Source organism: Lissotriton vulgaris, chromosome 1_1 (genome assembly GCF_964263255.1).
Source record: "Lissotriton vulgaris chromosome 1_1, aLisVul1.2, whole genome shotgun sequence".
NCBI lineage: Eukaryota > Metazoa > Chordata > Amphibia > Caudata > Salamandridae > Lissotriton > Lissotriton vulgaris.
The window spans coordinates 2,131,287,727-2,131,311,457 of NC_141685.1; the positions used below are offsets into that span (position 1 = coordinate 2,131,287,727).

At 45.1% G+C, this 23,731-nt stretch overlaps 2 protein-coding genes across 3 annotated transcripts in view; both read left to right on the top strand.

Moving 5' to 3' along the window:
- Positions 1 to 20,338, top strand: part of PTPRR (protein tyrosine phosphatase receptor type R) — a 945,480-nt gene extending 925,142 nt beyond the window's left edge. For both annotated transcript variants that reach the window (XM_086921858.1, XM_086921867.1), the window contains one exon: positions 19,138 to 20,338. In XM_086921858.1, coding sequence (XP_086777984.1) covers positions 19,138 to 19,231 — 94 coding nt within the window. In that variant the 3' untranslated portion in view covers positions 19,232 to 20,338. The remainder of the gene's footprint in view (positions 1 to 19,137) is intronic.
- Positions 20,339 to 21,443: 1,105 nt separating this feature from the next.
- Positions 21,444 to 23,731, top strand: part of PTPRB (protein tyrosine phosphatase receptor type B) — a 471,570-nt gene continuing 469,282 nt past the window's right edge. Inside the window, exon 1 of the mRNA XM_086921879.1 lies at positions 21,444 to 21,569. Within this exon, the coding sequence (XP_086778005.1) occupies positions 21,515 to 21,569 (55 nt within the window). The 5' untranslated portion in view covers positions 21,444 to 21,514. The remainder of the gene's footprint in view (positions 21,570 to 23,731) is intronic.

Consider the following 23,731-nt stretch of genomic DNA (forward strand, 5'->3'; position numbering starts at 1 on the left):
AAGAAAAATAAATAAAGGCTTCTTAGGTCAGCGTTCAGAGTATAGATGAGCAAGATTCTTCGGTTAGACCTGGTCAAACTAAGGCTTACCGGTATAGAGCCAAGGGTGTATTCGAAAAAAAATGACCGGCGTCTCCAACAGCACTAGTCTCTCGCACATGCGTGGAGTGTAGTACGGCTTACGAGGCTTCTCTATATGTAGTACTTGATTGCGCATGCGTGAAGTCTTAGGGAACGGTGACTTCTGTTTTTCAGACGAAAGAATGAAAATCGTACAGGCAGAAAAAGGGGGTCCCTCTTACAATTTATATATCTCTGATATCTCGTTGAGCCCTCTGACTGCTCTGTCGAATTTAACAATTAGATAGGCCTCTCTTTTTGAAAGTTTTTGATCCATATCTCCTCCCCGTGGATCCTTTTCAATGCGGGAGATCACTGTCCATTTAATATCACTCATCAGATGTTTGCAACGTTTCCAGTGGTTAACCAATGGAGCAGTTTCAATTCCTTTCTTTATCCTGGATTTGTGTTGAGTGATTCGAGTGCGGATTTCTTGATTGGTCTTCCCAATATAGAGTAGTCCACACGGACAGATGATGCCGTAGACTACGTACTTAGTTCTACAATTGCTGAAACTGTCATGTTTCCATGAGATCCCCTGATGTTGAAACAGGGATCCCTCGATGGTTAATTCGCAACAAAGACGCGTCCCACATTTGTGATGGCCTGTAATATTTTCAGGTGCACACCTCATGATTGGTGCATCTCATTCTTATTTATTTGCTCTTGGATTGATACGAATTGTTACAACTTCGTGATTAGTTGGATTTAGTTTGATTCCTAGCCCAGCTGGTTATGCTTCCTGCAAGATATAAATCACCTTAAGACTCCGGTTGCTCATATATTTCATGAGTGAGCTTACATCAACTCTTGCACTAGAACATAAGACAAGCTTCACACATTCGCTGTCAAGCGATAACTGAATACTTCTGTAACAAGAAGGCTCAGCGAACTCACCCTCAACCATATGGGAAGCCTTTAAAAATGTTATACGGGGGAGTGCATCCCAAAGCAGGCAGCTGTGCTTAAATCTCTGAGAGGAATTTTACAGAAATTAGAAAAAAGAAATAAAGGCCCTTGAGAAGGAATTCTTCTCTAGTAAAAATGCTCAAACACTTAATACAATCCATGCCAAGATGGACGAGTTCCAGGAGGTGGCCCACCGCAAAAATACTCTCTCTCAGTAAAGAGACTAGAGTGAGGCGATATGGCAAGGGTGACCGCGCCGGTAAAAACCCTGGCGGGGGTAGTCAGGAAACCTTGGAATAGTGATTACATCCCGAGCTGCAATCTGCAGATGAAGAGATAGTGACAGGTCAAAATGCCTTTCAGGAGGAAATGGCTACGTTTTATGGGTCCGTCTACCGTGCTCAATTGGACCCGGCGCTCCCAGGGTGGAGGAATTTTTCGACACTGTACAATTGATATGGCTAGAGGCAAGCCATTGGTCTTATCTAGAAGATCTTTTCACAGAAGAGATCATTGGAGCTATCCGGGTCCTCCTGGCTGGGAAGGCCCCAGGCCTTAACGGCCTCCCTGCAGCCTTCCATAAAGAGTATGCCAGCTTCCTTGCCTAATAGATATGTATCAAGACTCTGTGGTGCTCGGGATAATCCCCGTCGCTCCGGGAGGCCCTCATCATTACAATCTTAAAGACAGATTAAGACCCAGCCAGATGAGACTCCTACCGCCCTCTTTCTATAATCAACGTAGACAACAAGGGCCCGATGTAGGTCGGTCGGTAACGGCCGAAAATCGGTATTTTCGGCCGTTACCGATCGGTATACATGATTTGACATGTAGGTGCACTATTTTACCGAATCGGTAACTTTACCGATTCGGTAAAGTTACCGATTCTGTAAAATACAGAATCGGTAACTTTACCGATTCGGTAAAGTTACCGATTCTGTAAAATACAGAATCGGTAACTTTACCGATTCGGTAAAGTTACCGATTCTGTAAAATACAGAATCGGTAACTTTACCGATTCGGTAAAGTTACCGAATCGGTAAAATACCGATTCGGTAGTTTTACCGATTCGGAGCCACCCATATGTAGGTGGGACTCTTCAGAGTCCCAGGAGCCTTAACGAATCGGTATTTTACCATCAAATCCTATTTGATGGTAAAATAACGATTCCGGTGTGCATGCACATGTGTGCATGCACACCTATGCCATGTGACAGGCAGACCTGCCCTTAGGGCAGGTCTGCCTGCCACATGGCACCCGTGCCTGTTTTGGGGGTGCCAGAGGGTGTCAAAGTGACACCCCCTGCACCCTTGAGAAATTCGGTATTTACCGATTCGGTAAATACCGAATCGGTAATGTCCATTCATTCCTATGGGCTTCAAAGCCCATAGGAATGAATGGGCATTACCGATTCGGTATTTACCGAATCGGTAAATACCGAATTCATCCGATTCGGTATTCCAGCACATCTGGAATACCTACATATCGGACCCATTGATTTACCGATTTTAAATTACCGAATCGGTAAAATTCGGTAATTTAAAATCGGTAAATCAATTTTACCTACATCGGGCCCTAAGATCCTGGCGAAACTGATCACAGCTTGTCTCCTCCCACTGCTCCCTATGGTGCTTAGGCCAGATCAATGTGGATTTGTTTCCGGCAGATCCACTCCTCACAACCTCCGCACTGTATTTGCCACAATGCAGGGAGTGGACCTGCAGACGCAAGCAGCCGCTATCCTTTTAGATGCCACTAAGGCGTTTTATTTCCTAGAGTGGCCATATGCATTTTCCCTGCTTAAACGCATAGGTCTTAGACACAAATTCATCAATTTAATCGCACTGCTTTATATGTCCCCCATGGCTCGCATAAGAATTATAAGTGTTATAATGGCCCGATCTCGATCTCCCAAGGCACGCAACAGGGGTGCCCTCTGTCGCCTGTTTTATTTGCCATCGCAATGGAGCCATTGGCAGCTAGGCTGCAACAGCATCATGCCAATAGAGGCGCAGTATTTACCCCTAGGGTAGTTTTGGTTTCGCTGTATGTAGACCATGTCATACTAAACGTCAAGCAGCACAGCGAAAATCTATATCCACAATATCTTTATGGTGATCAAAAACACTCTTTAAAACCTGACATCGCTGAGATCGCATTCTATCCATCACAACAGTTCCCCCTCTATATCTTCCCATGCTGCACCCTACACCTCTACTTCCTTCAGTTCTGTATCACAAGCCCTACATATGGGCCTTACAACTACATTAGCACCCTCGATACCCTACGCCTCTTCCTCCCCCACCTCCAAGCATGTTCATTTACTGGTTTACTGCTCTGCTCTCTCCTACAACAAGAGGGACATACCGGTTATTCCTCCCTTTAGATGGGTAGTACTGATCTGATAACCTCCCACCTAGGGGCTGCATCCAGAAGTTTGCCTCCTCTCTCCCTATTGACGTAGAATTGCCCGTCACCTGCCTTACTCACGGGCGGTCTGTCAGCTCCAACAATACTTGGACTCTGCATCACACCCTACAAACGACTAACCTTGACTACCCTGTTAATCTACCCCCAGAGGCTGGCATTCCTTCCTCAACAACGCTGGACACTGCTACTGTCCCCAGTCCTTCTCCATGCAGCCGCATCTCACCTTTCTCTGCCTCTTGCGCTTCGCCTAGTGCCGGTTTTAAAACCAATTTGCCTGCTACAAAGCCCTACCTTGGTGCAGCGCAAACTCCCTCCTGCATCGTATCTGACTCCAACTCATGCAAGTAATCTACAATTGGCTGACGACAAAACCACACTCAAGTGGAACTCCATCTTCCCTTGTAAATGTGGTAAGGGACGTACTGTCCCTTCCAAATCCTTCCACACGTCGGAATCCTACCCCTCATCTATTACTAGGGTGGCTGAGGAGTGCTCTAGCAGGCTTTACCTTTTAGGAGAAGTTCACTGACCTCAAGCAAGATCTCCGGGCAGTCAAAGAGATCATGCAGTCCCTATTACAATTCTCCATGAAGATGGAGATAGTATGGAATAAGCTCCTTCCTCTAGGGAATGTGCAACGCAATCCTCCTGGAGTCTTCGGGATGGGGTCAAACAATCCTTTGCCCGATCTCCACCTAGTTCTGATTGGAATGCTAGGCCTCTTCCTAACCATCAATCCAGACCACGTAGGTTTCAGTCTTAGCTCTCGGAGGAGGACACCTTCGCTCTTGTACTTTCTTACAATGGCACAGGGACAGGCGCCTCCTCTAACTCCGATAATAACATCCCGCTGTTTCCCTGGACCCTGACGGGGAACCCAGGTTCAACACGAGATCGGTTAAGGGTAACCTACTCCAAATTACTACCACTCATCAGGAAGAGATTAACACCTTCACCTACATTTATGCAATGATGATCAACTGCAGATCAGCCATGAAACATGCTGCGGACATCTCTGCACGCATATTAGTGCAAGACTTGGATTTACTGATTCTCACAGAAACCTGGCTCAAGAAGGCCTCCTCCCCTATACTTGACATCTTAGTCCCGCCTGATTATGCCATTATACAGTGTGATCGCTGGGGAAAATGGGAGGGAGGCATTGCTTTTATTCATCACTCCAGCTTAACTATAAAACATTCTTAGAATGTTCTGCTATCTTCCTGTGGACTACTAGTAGCAGAAATTTGGAGTAAGGGCAAAGTTATCTGTGTGCTTCACACGATCTACCATCCACCAATTTGCGGTTCATAGAGCAAATCATGGAGTATATCAGTTCTTGTTCAGATCAACCATACCATATATTCCTCAGAGACTACAACCTCCATTGAAATAACACCAATGATCTTTTAGTCAACTCCTTTAAGTCTTTCCTCTCGGATCTCAACTTATCTCAGTTCTGTAAGGGAACTACCCACAACAAAGGAGCAACCCTCGACCTCATTATTGCTAGAGAAAATATCATGCAAATATCATACAACTGGATAACATCCAACCTTATGACTGGTCGGATCATCATCAAATCGCCTTCCACATTTTGGAAAAGACCACTCGCAGAAAGGGACAACCTCTTAAAGTTAAACAATTGTCTCGCAAAATGAGAGACATCAACATTAATGATCTTACTTCCATCACTATGAATAGACTTCAGCCTCCCCCTGACATGACCAATCTTGATGATCTTTCTGAGCACTACATTTGCACTGTTACAAATATCTTTGACACCATTGCGCCAAAACAACTTAAAAGGATCCCTCTCAAACAATCCAAACCTTGGTTTAATTGTATCCTAAATGACAAACTCCGTAAACTTAGGTCTTCAGAGAAGCTCTGGAGAAATGAGCCTTCCACTAATAGCCTCCATCAACTGAGGAAAATAAGAAGTACATACAACAAAAAATATGCATTGCTAAAACGGACCATTTTAGGGAGCAGCTGGACGGTGCTAAAATAAAACCCAAGATACTATTTGAAATCATCAAACAGCAATCAAACCACACGTCCAACCCCAACCTGGCTTCCTTGGCTCCGATTCCTAGCGGGGAGGACTTCACAGTGCACTTCTCTGAAAAAATGAAAAAGATTGAACTGGAGTTGCAGCCAAACACTCCCATGGTACCACCTCTAATTTACACCACATCATCAGGGGAGTTCAGGGTTCCCTCTGCACTCTCACTACCTTTGGGTTGTTCTCCCAATAATGATGCCTCTTGGAATTCCTTTATCCTGCCAGATTGCACAGAACTACTACACACTATGACAACTCCTAAACCAGCCAACCATTTCAACGATCCTCTGCCGGCAACTTTTTTTAAAGATCTCAACCATTCTACCGCTATGGTCGAGGATCATTCATGAATCACTCCTGCAACGAGGCATCCCTGATTTCTCCAAATTGGGCAAGTAACTCCCATCCCTAAGAAGCCCAACTCGGATCTATCAGATCCTAAAAATTTCCGACCAATCACCAACATCATGACACTAGCCAAACTCCTCGAAAAATGCATCCACAAGCAGCTATGCAACCATATAGAGAAATTTCAACTACTTGACCTTTATCAATCCGGTTTCAGAGCAGGGCATAGTATCGAAACTGCTCTTACTCACATTGTGGATGTCGCTTTAAAATCCCTAGATCAAAATGTCCCCTGTCTTCTGATCCTTCTGGACCTGTCTTCTGCATTCAATACCATCAAACATAAAAACTTGATTATTCTTCTTCAACTTAGGATGGGTCTCTCGGGCCGATCCTAAAGTGGTTTGCCTCTTTCTTACATAACCGCACTCAAAGGATTAAACTCAACCAGTCCCTCGCATCTAGTACTGCAGTCAGGATTGGAGTTCCGCAAGGGTCTGCACTGTCGCCCACACTCTTTAACCTCTATATGGAGCCTCTCACCGTCATTCTGAACAATTCTCACATTCATTATCACATGTACGCGGACGACACGCAACTGTACCTAAAGATCTCTTCTCTGGAGGACATTAAAACCTTAAATGAGGCTCTCGCGCAAACTCAACAATGTTTAGCCCAGAACCATCTTTTGTTGAACACCCTCAAAACTGAATTCCTGCTGATTGCCCTACACAACCCCTCTGCACTGATCCGCGAATGGCTAGAACAACTCACAGCCCTGAACTGCACCCCTCACGTGGTGGATTCCGCTAAATCATGGGCATTACCTTGGCCAAATACCTTAATATGCAAACTCACATCAGCACCACCATTAGGGGTGGCAACTTTCATCTTAACACAATTAAGAAACTCAAGCCTTTCCTTCCGTCAGAAGACTTACAGCCTGCAGTACAATCCCTGGTGATATCACGACTGGAATATGGCCTGGTGACCTTTGCAGGACTTCCTAAAGTGAGCTTGGCCCCTCTGAGAGCCACGCTCAATGCTTCAGCCAGGCTCATCACAACTTCCAATAAACACGATTGCATCACACCTGACCTTTTGCAGCTCAACTGATTGTTTATTGAAGCCAGGATTCATTTCAAAATAGCTTGCCTCGCACACAAAGCCCTCCATTTCAACACTCCGGCCTATCTGGCGAACAAGCTTGTTCTTTCTGGATCCGGTCGGAACTTAAGGAGTACGTCCACACTACTCTTCAAACCTCCTAAATTCAAAAAGAAAAGTACGTACAACCGTGCTTTCTCCGGCCTTGCACCTAGAATTTGGAAGGATCTTCCTACGGAGTTGAGAACCAATCCCTCCACTGCCTATTTCAAGAAACAGGCCAAATAGCTTTTCCTGAGTGGACATTAACTGCATCTTAATGTACTATTTCTCTAGTCCCCTTGTTGACAGATTTGACTTTTTTTCCCAACGTATCTTTTGCTACATAGCTTTGATTGGTTGTGAAATGAAATGAAATGAATGAAACTTATATAGCGCACGACTTACCCTGGGGCATCTCAGCGCTTGCTTAGGGAACCCGTCCTGGTATTCCCCTGTGAGATAACCCTGGCAGGGTATCCACAAGGTGAAAGCCAGGCATCCCACCGCGAGGGGCCGTTGTGGAGATTAAGCAAGCTATTGCCCAGAGTCGCAGAGTGTGATCCCATGAGTTGAGAAGGCACCGGAGCGAGAATTAACGAGTCCGTGGAGTTTTGAGCCTAAGACCCGCCGAGGCGGGGAATTGAACCCTGGTCCCGGACCGAACTCAAGCTCCAGGTCTGCCGCCTCTAACCCCTGAGCCACACTTCTCCACTGCCCTCGTTGTTAAACTGTTATTGTACTCTAGGGCCCTTTAGGAACTAAAATTCAAGATTACTTCGTGGACTGATTACAGATTTGACATTTACTCTACTATGCTGTGACTAGCCAGTATATGATTGTTTCACTGAATGTTACAGGAACTTTTTTGCACTATGTAAGAACCTGAACTTGTAGGTATTTGACTTTGTTTACTGTTTATTGTTTACTCCTTGTTGTTCTAAAAATGTTCACCTCAACTGTTCTTAGTTCATGCATGCTTCGGCCTCTATGTACAGCGCTCTGATACCCGCAAGGGTCATGTTCGCGCTTTATAAAACGTTTCAAATAAATAAAATAAATAAATAAACTGGTCCAAATCAGTGATATTTCTGCTTACGGAGGTCGTGATGCAGGTCAAGACCGAGTTTCCCTTACAGTGGACGCTAGACCTGGTGAAGTACCTGGGCATATGGATCAGATATGATCCAGAGGAGCTGTAGCGCTCAAACTATGGCAGGTTAATAGACTTGTTGGAGCAGCGCATCAAGAGAGGGATTACATTGCCCCTATCTCTGACTGGCATGGTGGCCATCACTATGAGGGTTGTACGGGCCAAACTACTCTATCTGTTCACGAATATCCCACTCCCTCTTACATATAGCTTCAAGAAGTGGCTGCGATCAAACATTATCAAATTGGCCTGGGCGGGCAAACAGCAGAGAGTGGCATGGCAGGTGCACTCACTCTATTCTGGCATAGATGCAGTATTCTTCCACGATACACGTTTGGTGGGAGATGCCACTTTCCAAACTAAGGTGGAAGAATACTGAATCTATGCCAGAAGAACACAGCTGCAAAGAAATTATGCTGCCCCAAATTTAGATGAGGATACAATTCATCTGGTAGAAGAGGAACCTTTCATACAAGGTGAATTCAAAACGTCCTAAGTTGACCGTGTCTGGAAACACGAACACAAGTGGGGAGTCATCGAAATAGTTGTACGAAGATTCCAGGACAGAAGATGGAACTTTAAAAGAACCCCATCAAAAGCTATAAGGTACTCTTGGATTACACCGTGGTCTAAAGCCCTGATGATAATCCCCCAATGCAAAAGGGGATTGGAAACGCGCCGGCATGTCTTTAATCGTCTGCGAGCGACCAACATTGAATGGGACTCTAGTGAGGGCGTCATAATTGAAACATACCCCGAAAGCGAACTTTTATAAAAAATTATTTTTCCCGCAGCCTGCCTGTCATAGTGCCACATAGAATTTGAATTTTGGCAGGCAATTGTTGAAATTTTGGACTGGTGTAATTAATTGATGCAAATACAACAGTGTGTTGTCTTTGTTTTTGATTATAATATGTTTTTGTAGAATGTTTTTCATACAATTTTGATTCGCACAATATACTGAATGAAATGGGTATCCCTCCTATGCATCAAGAGTAATGAACAGTTGTTTAAAATGAAGTTGAATCAATACAAATATGAAAGTAAAGTACAATGATTGTTTGTGTTGTATTTCGAATCTGCAGTATTAATTAGCAGTACTGAAATTGGTGGCCTGGTACCCCTTGTTTGAAAAAATGTATTAGACGTCCTGCCAGGCTCCCAGAACGGACGAAACCCCTTTGGTTTAAACACACTCCATTTTGAACAGGGCAGACTCGGGGTGCCAGACCTCGAATTGTATTATTGGTGCGCCCAAACTATTGGATCTACCCAACCCAGTTCATGGCACACACTGCTCTGGAACACAACCAGGTGTCTCCGGTCTCCCTCCCAGCGACCTTATACCAGATTAGGCCTCGCCCTCGAAATGAGATAGACACAGTGGGATGCACGGTGAGGGCATGACATGCTGAAGAGGGCATGTCTTGAAATTATGTACGCTTCCTTGGTCCCCCTGAAGAGACATCCGAGTTTACCTTCATTGGCGGAGGCGAGCCCCTGTACTCTTCCAGTTCCCTAACAACACTGTTGTAAGTGAACCAAGAGATGTCAGTTACTCATGTTGGGCAAAGCTTTTGCATGTGGAGGAACATTATCTATTGAAGATATAAAAATGGGGCTTTTATATTACGTAGCACTCATCCTGACCTGAATTTTTTCAAGGTTGTCTCAGACTTGAAGCTCAAATTGAATGCAGCACAGTAAACTATGCTGATGAGTAGGACTACACAGTTTGGTCTAGCGGGAAAGCTGGGGCTTGAACACAGTTTTCCTGATTATAGACTGTGCAATTCAGCCACTGGACTAATATATCCTCCATTCTTCCTTTATCACCAAAGGACAATGCTTTGTGTTCAATGATTTAAAAACCAACATTACTGCAGTATGATCAGTAATAGAAGCGGCACATGATAAATAAAACATAATTGATTATTAAAATGTCAAAATCTTTCTTGAAAAAAGACCAAAGTTAAGTGCAAAAGAAGGCAGAAAGCTATTTGAATCTTAATATCAGTGCTTCCCTGACTTAAACCGAAAAGAGGGAGAGTGTCGGCAACGGAAAGAAATCAATTACACTGATATTAAAGAAAGAGGAGTAACTTTCAGTAGGCCTTCATCTCGGCTGCTGACACAGAGCAGAAGAGCACCTTTTTAGATTTTGTGCACTCAACTTTTCCGATTCTGGTAGTTTCGGGCTTTTAAAACTGCAATAGTGGGGTAATGAATTCCTAATGTGCTTGGCTCAGCTCTATTTTGGCTTGCTAGTCCTCCGAAGAGGATGAGAGATCCATAAAAGATATTTATCCCCCGTCTGAAATGGGCATTGCTTGGCTTGCCCACATTTATTACTAGGTGCACGTTTCAATTTGCAGATATATTAAGAATATTTAGGCAGCTATTAGTTGTCATTGGAGATGCATGTTCAAGTTATATTTAAATTCATATAGATCTTCTGTGTAAGATCTTTCAGTGATGTTCCAACTTTCATAGTTTTGTCCGTTGTGCTTTTCAGTTTGTTCCTTGGTGTTTTGCCTCCAGCTACTAAAATAACTGCAGGTGGCTTATATTGGGTTTTATTAGAGTTTCAAACCCATGCCCTTTGTTTGGGGCATTTTTCTACTTTTCTCAGCCAGGGACCCCTACCACACTCCTATCTTATCTTTGTATGGTAGCACCCATCTTCGTTACTTCTTAAACATCACGTAGATCAAAGGCTGAGTTGCCTAAATATTACAAGTAAATTGGCAAGGGTCGTGTAATCCTTAACCTCCCCACCCACAGACTTTGATGCATGATCAGTTGGGGATCTTTAATATAAGGAGGCTTTGCTGTTTTGATTTATTGCAATAGTTTTTTGTGCAGCAAATCTGGATGAATGGTGCGTTACCACTAAGGTCATTATCATGAATTTCATTGTAAATCAGGATGCAATGATTTTGCACCCGGTTTTACGATGACGACCTGCTGCATGAGAGCACCAACCTATTGCCAGCAATAATTATTCTATGCACATTCCAGCTAGCCAACTCTAGTTATTCAGGTACTTTCAAAACCAAAGCATGTGTTCATGGGGAAGGATGATTTCCTCCCCTTAACATTCTAAATCAAACTTATTCAGAATGACTCTTAGCCCCCCCCCCCCTCTCCCCCCTAATATTTGGACTCAGAATCCAGCCAAACATGATCCTCGGAGAGGATAAATTGACTATTCCATAGATTCACTGAATACATGTACTCTCTGAATTAAACTTCAACATTGCTCCAAAGGGTGAAGCAGTGTGCACACTAAACTATGCCATCTGCACCACAAGAGCAGACAGCAGAATTCTGAAGTGGATCATTTATTTATTCCAGATCAAAGGCAGACACATACCCCATATTACCGTTCACTTCCTCCCAGTGTCGATGAGCAAGGGCAGCTCTAAAGGATTCTGTTCCTCGTCACCGATTCTCAGTATCTGACAATTCTTGGGACCTACAATGAGTTAAAGAAAAGAACAAGCAGATCAGTTGAAAGTGTTTCCCCTGTCAATCAAGTCTCTAAATGTGGCACTTCATATTGGTCTGCAACTTTCACATGTAAGCAAGTTTTAGATGCCCTGTCAATCACTGACATGGATCATAATTGCACTGAACATTAAACAGGTCATTACCCAGAGAAATGCCACTTCACAGTGTGTTCTTCAAAAGGATTCTCTGTGCTTCCCTTTACCTTCAACATGGCCCACCTATCCAAGAGATAATGGAAAAGATAATGGTGTTCCTGAAACATTTGAGATGGGGCATGACGTAGACCCCTATCTCTCTTACCAAGACTCCACTCTAGAGATTTAGTCAGATTGTTGGGTCAGTCCTGACATCATCTAAAGTGACACCATGGTCTGTCCCATGGCCTCAAGGATTACCCTGAATATCCCACCCAAGTACTTCTCTCCACTTCATGTAGCCTATTGGCTGTGCCAATGCTTGATCTGAAAACCTATCTGTGCTGCTAGATAGATGGCTATAGTTTGTATTAGCGCTGTGAAGCCTTCGGTGGTCCATAATAGTTGTATTCACCTGAGGTTACCTCCCACCCTCCCTTGTTCATCCATATCAGCAGTTCTTTTTTTATTGCCATATCCCACTGAATGAATAGCCCAAAGCTTCCATGGAGGTGCTGAAAATAGATACCCCCAAAAAATAGTCCTGCCCATAAAATGAAATGAAATTAAATGAATGAAATGAAATGTGGACTTGTAAAGCGCGATTGCTGCCCTGGGGCGTCCAAGCGCTAGCGGCCAAATATGGAATTGCTTAAGTCAGAAAAAAAGAGGTTTTTTTAGGAGGAAGCATTGAACAAAAAGGTCTTCAGCTGTTTACGAAAGGAGGAAAGATTCGCATTGGACCTGAGCTGGAGCGGGAGTGAGTTCCACAACTTGGCCCCATTGTAAGCGAACATCCTGCCGCCAGATCTGACTTTCTTTATTCTGGGGACTGAGGCCATACATGCCTGGCTAGAGCGAAGAGTTCTACTTGGATGGTACTGCGTAGCCAGCTCCCGAATAATGGCCGGTCCTGTATCCCAGAACGCTTGGTGGAATATACACATTGCCTTAAAGGCGACTCTCTGCCGAACCGGAAGCCAATGCAGACTAATCATCCTGGGTTTGGCTGAGAGCCTGCGCGGCAACTGAAGCACGGCATGAGCGGCAGAATTTTGTACAATCTGTAATTTGCGCAGTGTATATTCCGGAGCGCCGAGATAGAGGACATTGTTAGAATCCAGACGGGACTGAATCAGCCCCTGGATGGCCACCTGCTTTGCCTCCATCGTCAGGAGAGGAAAGACTTTCCTCAGCATCCTTAGGAGGCAAAAGCATGAAGCCGCAAGTCTTGTTGCCTGGGTGTTAAAGGAGAGCGACTTGTCCAGCCATACCCCCAGGCTTTTTATATTGTCCTTGGGCACTGGGGCAGTACCAAGACATGCGGGCTACACAGGGTTGATTGAAGTCTCACCCCCTACATAGAAATACCCAGAATCAAACTATGCTTGCTCCTTTGCCCCCATCAAAACTACGTTTTCTGTTCTCATTGGCTTTATAAAACAACTTTCTACTTTTAATAATCAAAGAAAATATTAAAGTCTCAAAGAATGTGCAATTATTTTAACATGAAATGGGGACCAATTGTTTGCCTATTACATATGCTTATCATTTTGTCACAGACTAAATGTAGATTATGGTCACAAAATGCATCCCCATTAATAATACAGCAGGATACATAAATTACATTAGAATAAGAAAACCTCGATGTCCATTATACTGTACAAAACCGTCCTTATGCATCACTAAAACATGTCTATATGCTTCATTTGGCCTCACTTCTCTCTTCTTGGTTATCTTTTCCCTGTCTGTCTGCCTCTCCTAATATCTTTTTTCTCCCATCCCACCGTTTTACTTTTGTCAATACTGTCTTGTGTCTCTCTCGCTCCAGTTGTTCTCCTCGCTTTTCCTGTACTGTCTTCTGCTTTATTTTCCTCATCTCCTGCCTATCTCCTCCCTCTGGTCACCTTTCTGTTCTCCTTTTTAGGTTTCACCTAAGTTAGCACAAGTGCTGCTTTTTACGAGACATATTGCTGGAACCTGCCCAAATTGCTTACCATTGGTTTGCTTTATTGTCACACTCTTTGCTTGCTTCTCCTTTTCAGCTTATGTGGGCTTCCTTCCCTTTCCTTGAACATGCACCCATAACTTGTGTTCTTTCACTGTTCCCTTTTCAGGCACTACTTTTTTATTTTTTGGTTAAACACTCTATCTGCATGTGTTTTCCAGCTTTTTCCCTTGTGTACTGTATGTTCCTCTTTCTCTACATGTCTTTTTCCACTTGCCTTCCCTTTCTCAGTTGCTGTTCTTGCTTCTTCCTTCCACTTCACCCATTGATGTCCATTTGCTTCCCCTTCGTTGCCCACCCACACTTCCTTATCCACGTGCTCCTCCATCCCTGTCTGCCCGCCCTTCATTGTCTGTGTACTTCTCCATCCTCGCCTACCCTCTATTGCTTGTGTTTCCCTATCATATCCCACCCACTCTCTGTTGTCTGTATGCTTCCCTGCCCACCCACTGCTGTCTGTTTTCCTGCCCACCCATCCTCCATTGTCTGTGTTTCCCAGTCTGCTCACCCTGCATTGTCCACGTGCTTCCAGTTTCTCTGCCCTCCTTTGTCCTTGTGCTTCCCCGTTGTTGTCTCTCACTTATCCTTCTCCCGCGCCTTCCTCCCTCCATGTTGTCTCATCCCCTGACTAATCCCTGTTTGGGTTTATTCCTAAAAGAACAAAAAATAAAAATAAAGAACATTTGCACTATGCCTAAAAAGCACATTTCACTGCACTTTTGAATTTACTAATCAATGTCTGATTGGTAAATAAAAATAAAAAAATGCTGTTCTTATTTGAAAGGCATGTCTAGTGTCCGTGTTGGTGCGCTTTTACAAAAGAACAGGACAGCAACGTTATAGCATTTTTTTTAACATTAATTTCAGCCATGCTGCTATGCAGTATGGCTAAAAATCTTTCCAAGGCAAATAGGTGTTACAGGTCGGTCAGACCTATTGGCTGTGCCAATGCTTGATCTGAAACCTATCTGTGCTGCTAGATAGATGGCTATAGTTTGTATTAGCACTGTGAAGCCTTCGGTGGTCCATTTGCACTTTACAAATTCTCTTTCAGTCACTTACCTGCTTTTTGTCACCACTGCTGTTTTTCTAAGCTGTCTATTACCTGATTCTTTCATTCTCTTTTCTTTGCTCTACCCCGTCTATTGCCTCTCTTTAGCTTTCTCTTTCATGTCTGCCACTTTTCTGAACTCTCTCTCTCTCTCTCTCTCTTTGTTACCGTCTTCCTTTCTCCTTCCCCCGGTCCATGTCTAGCTAGTTCCCTTTTAGTTCCTACCTCATTCTCATCCGTTTCCTCTAGCTCCCTTACCCCTTCTCTACTGTTAACTCTCAATCTGCTGTTTTTCTCACCATCGTGCCTGCCTCTCTTTACTCCTCTTTCTCTCTCTGTACCTCTTCCTCTATCACCCCTGCAACTTATTCTCACCTGTCTTTCATCTCTCAATTATCTTTTTTAACTTTCCCTTTCTCGCCCCTTTCCTGCTTCTCGTCTTCCCTTTCCTCAATCTGTCTCTTTCCCTCTTTCTGACGTGTATCTCTGTTGTGTCTTCCTCTTTCATGCGATTTCTGCCCCTCCCTTTGTGGCCTTGCTCCAGCCTGTGTTATCTTACCCTTACTGTTTTTCCTCGTATTTCTCTCTCTACTCCAGTGCTCTGAGGCATCAACAGTTCTAATGGCGCCTTTTCACGTGGCCCTCTCCACTAGCCACATTAACTTTGAAAAATGTTGCAAGTTTGTTACTTTATGTTTGCGGAAACACACAGACTTCCCTAAGGTGCTTATCGTTTTGCTTATCGCCTTGCCATTCAACTGCATTTATATCAGAGCAGAGTGGGCTCGATTGGCAGACATTTCACTGCATGGCAAACACTGATACACTCTTAACGCCAGTGTTTGCCCTGAGTGGATTGATTTTCTTTAAAAAAATTAGTTGTTTAAATGGGGATGCCCACTCATGCCCCCACTGCCCACCCTACAGGCATTTCACCACCTCCAACTACAGTTCAGGCAGTGAAATGTCCATCTGCAATACAAACCCAGCGCAAAGTCCGCATACGAGGGCCGCTTTCCAGATGCGGAACCATGGATCATCCCCTCACTGTGGGGGCAGTGAGGACCTGCATTCAGTGACTGCTGCTTCGGAATGGGGCGGGGAATGGATAAAAAATGTAACGTACCTTCGCCGCACGCCTCTGCTCCCTCCTCACTCTGCTGGCAGTGTCGGAAGCACCCAGGCTCCCGAACTCTGCCAGCCATTAATGACGCTGCATAAGCAGCGTCGTGATTGGCCTGAGTGTCTTGTTTGGCCGCTCAGGCAGTGACTTGGTGCCTGGCATGTTCCCCACCAGGCTGAGCAACAGGAGGGCCGGCCAAACATTCATGCGCACTTAGGGAGTGCAAACCACTCCTCACATCGATCAGCCCCGCCTCAACCTGGCTCCACTCCCGCACAGAAAAACAAAATGCTAATAACGTCTTGTTATCATTTTCTTTTTTGCACTGCTCAAATAGCAGTGGGGCGACGCTCTACCGTCTTAGCAGAGAAGGCGCCACTGCCTTCATGACTCCCCTGTCCATCACACACCCCAGCCCGACTTAAATATTCTGATCCTCTGCAATTTCCATTCTCACACCTCCTCATGTTACCTCTGGTCCATTTGTTTCTTAGTGGCGGCTGCCAATAAAGTAAAGTAAAGTTTTATTTATTATGTTTTGGCTCTCATCGAGAGCCACATAAAAGACATACCACCAATACAAGCAATAATACATCAAACACAATATTTCTAGTACATATGTCGATCAAGTCCAAAAATCATTCATTAAAGTAAGCACAAAGAGGAGCTGGCACAGTAAATAAATAACATTAATAAATATCTAAAAAACTTTTAAAAAATTTAAAAATGAAGAAGCAGAACACTTCATTTGGAGGCCAATATAAAGATTGCACAAAAATATTTAGGGAAGATATACCTAAGCGGAGACAGATAGGTTTTAGCCATTTAAGGCGCAAAGTGCGAAGTGCTGGGCAGATCAACAGAGCATGCATACGGTCCTGTATACCAATATTACAAAAATTGCACATATTGGATGAACCGTGCCATTTAGAGAGAAGTACATTTAATGGCAATAGATCGTACCGAAGAAGGAACCAAAATCTTCTGATGCCATGGGGTAAGTTCCATAAAACATAATTTACTGCTTTTTTGGCAACATATGAGTTAAGGAGAAGATCACAACCCCCTTTTCCTTGTAATATGTTTTTATCGGTTAGAAAGCATAGTTCCCATGATGCCTGTTTTAGCAGGATTTTTAGTTGTACTAGAGAGTACTGGAACAAAGTACCTTCCTCCAACCTCAGAATAGTCACAGCTTTTCTGAAGTTCTTTACAAGTAATGAAAACTCTTTAAAGTTGCCTAATAATTCACTCTTCAGCAGAGCCCTCATTGTCCCCGGTTCCGCTCTGGCTAGAGAGGCCACCCATCGTACCAGGGCACAGAGCCCCTGCACCCAGCTACCCCTTAGCCCAAACTCAAGTCTGCATGCTGCTAAAGAGCAGTTAGTATTTAGGGACGCGAGGGATCTCAGAAGTTTCCCTTCGATTTTATTGCAGAAATCCCATAGTTTTATATCTATGAGTTCAATGCCGTAAATAAGGGTAGCGGGAATCTTAGCCTTATATACTTCAAGCAGACAGGCAAAGTGTCTTTTGCCAGTTGCTGAGTAGAGTGTTTTAAGGCCATTGCCATGTGCTATAGCCTTTCGTGCACAGTGTTCGATGTGAGGCCTCTCGCTCATGTTGGCCGCGATGATTTTCCCCAAAAAGGTGTAAGTTTTAACGACCTCCAATTTTTGGCCACCGATGTGCCAGCCGAAGTTTTCCGAGCGGCACTTCCTTTTCCCCCCTATACACATAATTTTGCTTTTGGTTATGTTAATTTTCATAGAGTGGGAGACTGCAAAAGCATTAAGGGCTTGCAACCTATTTGCCAAACCTTTAGGTGTCAAATCAAGGAGGAGGATGTCATCAGCGTACCAGCGCTGCCAATAACAAATGGTGGTGGGCGGGCAGAGACAGAGCAGAGGGGGGAGCATGGGGAGGAGTGCACAGGGGGTGTTAGTAATAATAAAAAAAGAACTTACCTGAAGCCGCTGCCCGCGTCGCTCCAGCTGTCCTCTTCCTGGTCCCAGCAGCCCCTGGGACAGACTCCCATCCAATCCCCTTGCTGCATAGCAGCGCAGAGATTGCCCTAAGCAGGCTGGAAAGACCCTCCGCTCAGTTCATGGAGTCTGGGGGGTTTCCCCAGCCTGGCTCCTGAATGCAGCCGGGCTGGAGAAACCGAAGTGGCGCATGTGTGTTTTGGGTAGCTTGCCAAACACATATGCGCACATAGGGAGTGCACAAGCACTCCCCCCCACCCCTCCTCCCCAATGCCCCGCCCCTCCCTGCACAAATTTGCTCAGAGCCGGCTATTGAGAAATAAAACAATGCTAGAACATAGTTTTATTTTTCATTTGCTGGTTCTGCGCGAGGCAGTGGGGCAACGCTCCTCCGCCATGTGGAGGAGTCGCTGCTGATGTTTCTGAGCCTGCATGGTCAGGGAACTCATTGACATCAACTGCCCTTCTCTCTTGCCCCTGTCATATAAGCAGTGAGATCATGCATAGGGGCAAGCCTATCATATAGTAGTTTACAACTGAGACCAAGTATGTATTTCTTGATGTACTCACCTAGCTGACAAGATGACATTTTAATTGCTGATTTATATATTTTTGTTTAGGTTGTGCTTCCGGTTTTTGTACCTTAGTCTGTCATAAGGTCACACTGTTATACAAAGGTCGCCATAGCTTGTTAAATTGTCCCATGCTATCATGATAACATGTTCTTGGATTTACAGCTTTTGTTCACAAAGATGATGTGCACCCATGGGCTTTCTTGCATGTGCAAGACAAAAATTGGCCCATTGTCAAAAACAAGTACTATGCAATATTTTGTTCTACGCTCCTTTTAAATTCACCACTTACACTCAAGCGTCATCTTTTGACTTCAGTTCATCCTTCCTTTGAGGATTCATCGTAACTCTGCTAATGTATCAAAAGCGCCCTACTCCCACCTTCCGCATTGCTATAGACCAAGATGCTACTTCATTATGGGATTTTCTTTCTAGGCCAACTGTGGATAACACAGAGTTGCCCAAATACTACCCAATGCTCCCCCGAACACAACCCAGATGTATCAGCCTAGCCAATGCTTGCTTATGTGTGGCTCTGCTCAAGTCTTTGAAGTGACATTCTTGCCTCTCTTTTGCAGGGGTGGAATGGTGCAGACCAGCGAGCAGTACGAGTTTGTGCACCATGCCTTGAGCTTGTACGAAAGAAAACTATGTGCGGAAACGGCGCAGTGAACTACTGAGTGGTGACGGGAAGAGGTGGATCTCTCGTGGTAACCCGGCATTGCCTACCAGCTGCCTGGACAGGAACACTGGATGCCCTGGTGGAAAGACTCTGATGCCAACCTGGGGCTGGAAGGGGGCGCGCGAGCGGAGGATGCAGGCATTGTAAATGGATGTTTTGTGAGCTCCCTTCCACGTGCCCACAGTGAGCTTTCGAGGAGGCTGTGTGCGGATTCTCCTGATCATGGCATTATAACATATGTATCTCACAGCTGGGTTTACTCCTGTACCAGTTCTAACACCTGCCATATAGAATGTACGTACTGCCAGTGGGGTGGCCTGCCGAACCTGTGGTTATCATGTGTACAAAGCTTTAATGTGTGCAAAGTCTGTCTTGTGAATGGCCTCCTGGTATGTAAAAATGTATCTGTCCAGTGCTAATATTAGCCCTTTGTTGTGGGGTGGGCGCTTCTCTTGCCCATGGAACATTCCTCGCTGCTACCTTTGCTATTGGTCAGTTGTAGACAATCCTATCACATGTCCCAATTTTTTTCTTTTAACTTGTTCAAGAGCAGTTGGTATTTTATAGGATTTTGTGCTATTTTGTATTAGCGTGTATTGTTTCCATACAGGCCCTTCCAGTGCACATCGCCCTTCGCAGCGGTGTTTAAGCATATACTCTCCTGTGGTTCGTCTCATAGGCCGCTCCTGCCCAGACTGCAAGGTAGTGCTTTTGTAAGGCTTGTAAGTGATTTTACTGAAGAGAAAACAACTTTGTAGGGAATGCAGTATGGGCGTAAACACGTGGCTGTCTTTTATTTTGAGGGGGGTCTTCTAATGGGGTATCTGATGACTAATCCTCTCCATTGCTGAAAGCCTATGGCCTCTGTATATGTGTGCCCTGGACCGATGGTGTCTCACCGCCTCACAGTGTGAACCTGTTGTAGCCTTCGAGGTGTGAATACCTGTGGACATGGGTCATCGCTGACACATGTATGTCTTTACAATGATGGTCTGAGGTCCTATGGCTGGCCGAGTGTGCACTGTGTCTGTGGCTTAGAAGTGACGTTGACTTTGTTTCATACGAGATTTCAATAAAACTCACTTGGGTAAAAAAAAGAGTGGTGTTCTTTCTCAGTTCATAAATATGGCGGGCCCAGGCCACAAGCAGACCTAAGGCGAGATGGCCATCAGCAGGTAAGATCATAAGAGAGTTTGGAAATGGGCACAGCTTCCCCACTGGCACACGAGCTGCGTGCATACGAAGTGTGCTTTCCAGTATTCATATCACCCCAGTAATTTCAGGTTTTGAACGAATTTCTGCATCGCGTTGCTCTAAGTTGTGAGAAAAACAATCCTTGGTTTGAGGGTTTATGTTCTTTTTATAGAGCACGTGCTAAGGCAGTTTTGAAGAAATGTAAAAAGAACAGTTGTTTACAAACACCAATTCAGTGTATTCAAATAAGGATTCTGAGGCATAAGCAGATTTCGTAAGTTGCCCAGGGTCAAGCATGTTGGTAGAAAAATGAAACACATATATTGGTACTCAGGCATCCAGCTTGGAGACTGCTGGGCGCGTCCCATTCCTGCAGCTGGGGTGAGCATCGCATCTCTTTGCGGCTGGGTTACAAAACCCAAAGCTGCCAAGGTGGGGGTTTTAGTGAGCCACCCGGCCCCTTCAATAGTTTGCATCCCATTCACCCCTCCTGGGTCGGGCTCCGACGAGGAGGTATAAGTAAACAGTGACGTCACCGCTCGTGACTGGCGGCAGGATCTGAGATAGAGTGGTCGCCCCCTTTGGGTGTGTGCCCCAAGTAAGTGGAGGCCCCCCCCACAGTGTCCCTATATCTCTGGTACCCCTGCCCTCAACAGGGTTCACTCAGACGACCTTGACAAGAAAACTAGCCCCGCCCCCCAGTGCCATCCAGGGAACTGAAAACATGTCATTATGTGAACAAGCCGGCTGTATGCAGCATCGCACAGATCACCTGCACACATGTGTTCTTTCATGCGCGTTCAGAACCCAGACTGGGGCCGTGTTCCCAAATCACGTCTGAAACTTCCCGGCGCCCCCAAACACCTCGCCAGCTTGTGTTCTCTGATGCTACAAGAGACAGTCGATATTAGCGAATGACACCAAATGTCAACCTGGTGCAAAAGTCGCAAAAACAATTGAATAGAAGGAAGTGTTCGTCACTGACTTTTCCCCCCGTGAAGGCGCGTTTCCTTCCTAGCTCGAGCTTCGCTTATCTGGCTGGTGGAGAGAAGCATGGAGCGGCCGTGATTAGGTGCAAAATGGAGCCCTTCCTCCGGCTCTGGTGGCTTGCCTGCCTGTCTCTGGGGCTCGCAGGTAAGTGAGGCTCCCGGGGGACTGAGGGGAGCGGGCAGGGCTTGCGCACCCCGGGCTGGGCTGGCCCGGCAGGACCGCTGCCCTGAGAGCAGGACAGGATGAGAAGGAAATGAAGGCTGCTCACATCACACCGGGCACTGCCCTGCCAGGGTTGGCAGAGCCTCTGGGCACCGCGTAGATTGTTTCTTTAAGAAGGTTCACTTCCCTGGGTGTCGGAGCGCCTCCTGCCCACACACCCAAGAGCCTGTGTGTCAAGAGGCCGGCACCTCGTGGGAGTTAGACCTCCTACTGTGAGCCGGGACTTGTGGGGGCTGGGAACAGCGGGTCGTCACTCCATAGCCTTTATACACACCATGTATGCGCCTCGAATAATGCCTTTTTAAATACGCGGTATAAAGCGCTTGGGAATGTAGTTTTGTCAATGCGAGGTCGGTCCCCTTTGTGGTTCTATTCTCTCCCGTGTCTAGGTCAGAATTGCGTTATGCGGCGTTGATACGGAAGAAGGGTGATTTACATATACGTTAGAATGGGCGGAGTTCAACCTGTGTGTGATATATATATATATATATATATATATATATATATATATATATATATATATATATATATATATATATATATATATACATACTTCAAGCTGGTATTTCTTGAGGTGGTGAAATGTTCGTATAGTTCATGCGCACGCAATCCAATTCAGGTTTAGTTTTTATATTGTTATTTATAGTCCTGTTTTTTATTTTTTATAATGGGATATCAGGACCACAGATACCATAATGCAAAGGAAAAACGGTCTGGGTGCGCTACTTTTACACTGACCTAGGAAACTGATATCCCCAGTTACCTAACAACCACTAACGCCGTACTACACCCGATAAGTTTATGAAAGGAATACGTTTTCATGTCATGCCAGCTACCAGTTTATCTTAAGTGTGATAAACATTACTAGAGTTCCCACCCACAAAGTGCGAAGTCACCTTTAGTAACATCCACACTTTCACCAACGTCTGGCTGCCACGTGTAACACTTTCAGACAGTCTCCGCTTTTTAGCCTCCATCAGTTGAGGAGCTATAGGCCTAATGAGAAAATTCAAGCACCAATCACAGAATGCAAAATAATGTTGCCTAAAACTGGTTGAAGGTGTCACAAAATGTGCCACTTGCAGCCCATTCTCCGGGTGGCCTCTGCGTGGTTACCTGGTGGCCCCATGTCGTGTTGAGCATTTTTATTCAGACTTGGCTTGTGAGTTTTGAACCTATAAATACAATGCAAAAAGCCAAGTCCTAGCATGCAACGTATTTTCGGCTAAAAAAGCCAGGACTGGCCGAATATGCCGTGCACATGACACGTGGCCGCATGGGAACAGTGTTGCAGCAGCAGATGCGTCTTGTGTAGCTAGGCCTCCCGAAACATGTTTTCTCAAATTGCCCTCTTGTCCGCCTTTAGCCTACATTAATCTAACGCATCATTGGCAAATGCAATTCAACTCGAAGTCCAGGGCTTTAAGTGGGCCGGGTCTCAAGGGGTCTGAGCACCGGCAGTTTTTTTCAGGGGACATCAAAACGGGTCTCTATCGGGCTCTGTTTTGAGCCCTGGCACAGGGGGTCTGTTTTCTTTCCAGACTGCAGTGACAGCAGTTTGCGTTCACTGCAGTCCGGAAAAAGGTGCCAGGGCGTAAAACAGCCTGATAGAGACCCGATTCGAGACAGCAGGCACATCGATGTGCGCTACCCACACTGCTCACTTCTCACTAGTAGAGAAGTTACGGCATTACGTCATGCCAAGTGAGTTGTGGGGGAAGGTAAATCCTTTAAAGAGTCAATTTCTTTCTGGATTTCCCTTCTCTTTCTGAAACGCAAGAGCAACAACATTGTGCTGGGTCACCAGGGCTTTAATTGGAAGCTTTTTCAATATTATATGTAACAAGCCATAGTTACAGCTTATTTATCTTATGCAACTAATAACCATTGATAAAGCCAATAGTCCTTACTTGTTGTAGGTTTGATGTTACTTGTTGTATCACATATCTAGATGCAATGACAGAAACAGCAAAATACAAGTAGGGCAGCACACTATGCTAAACACAGATTTTGGACGTAAATGTTTTAAAGTCACGCCCCTAATTACACTGGCCACGCCCCTTTGAGAGACCCCCCAGTTTTTT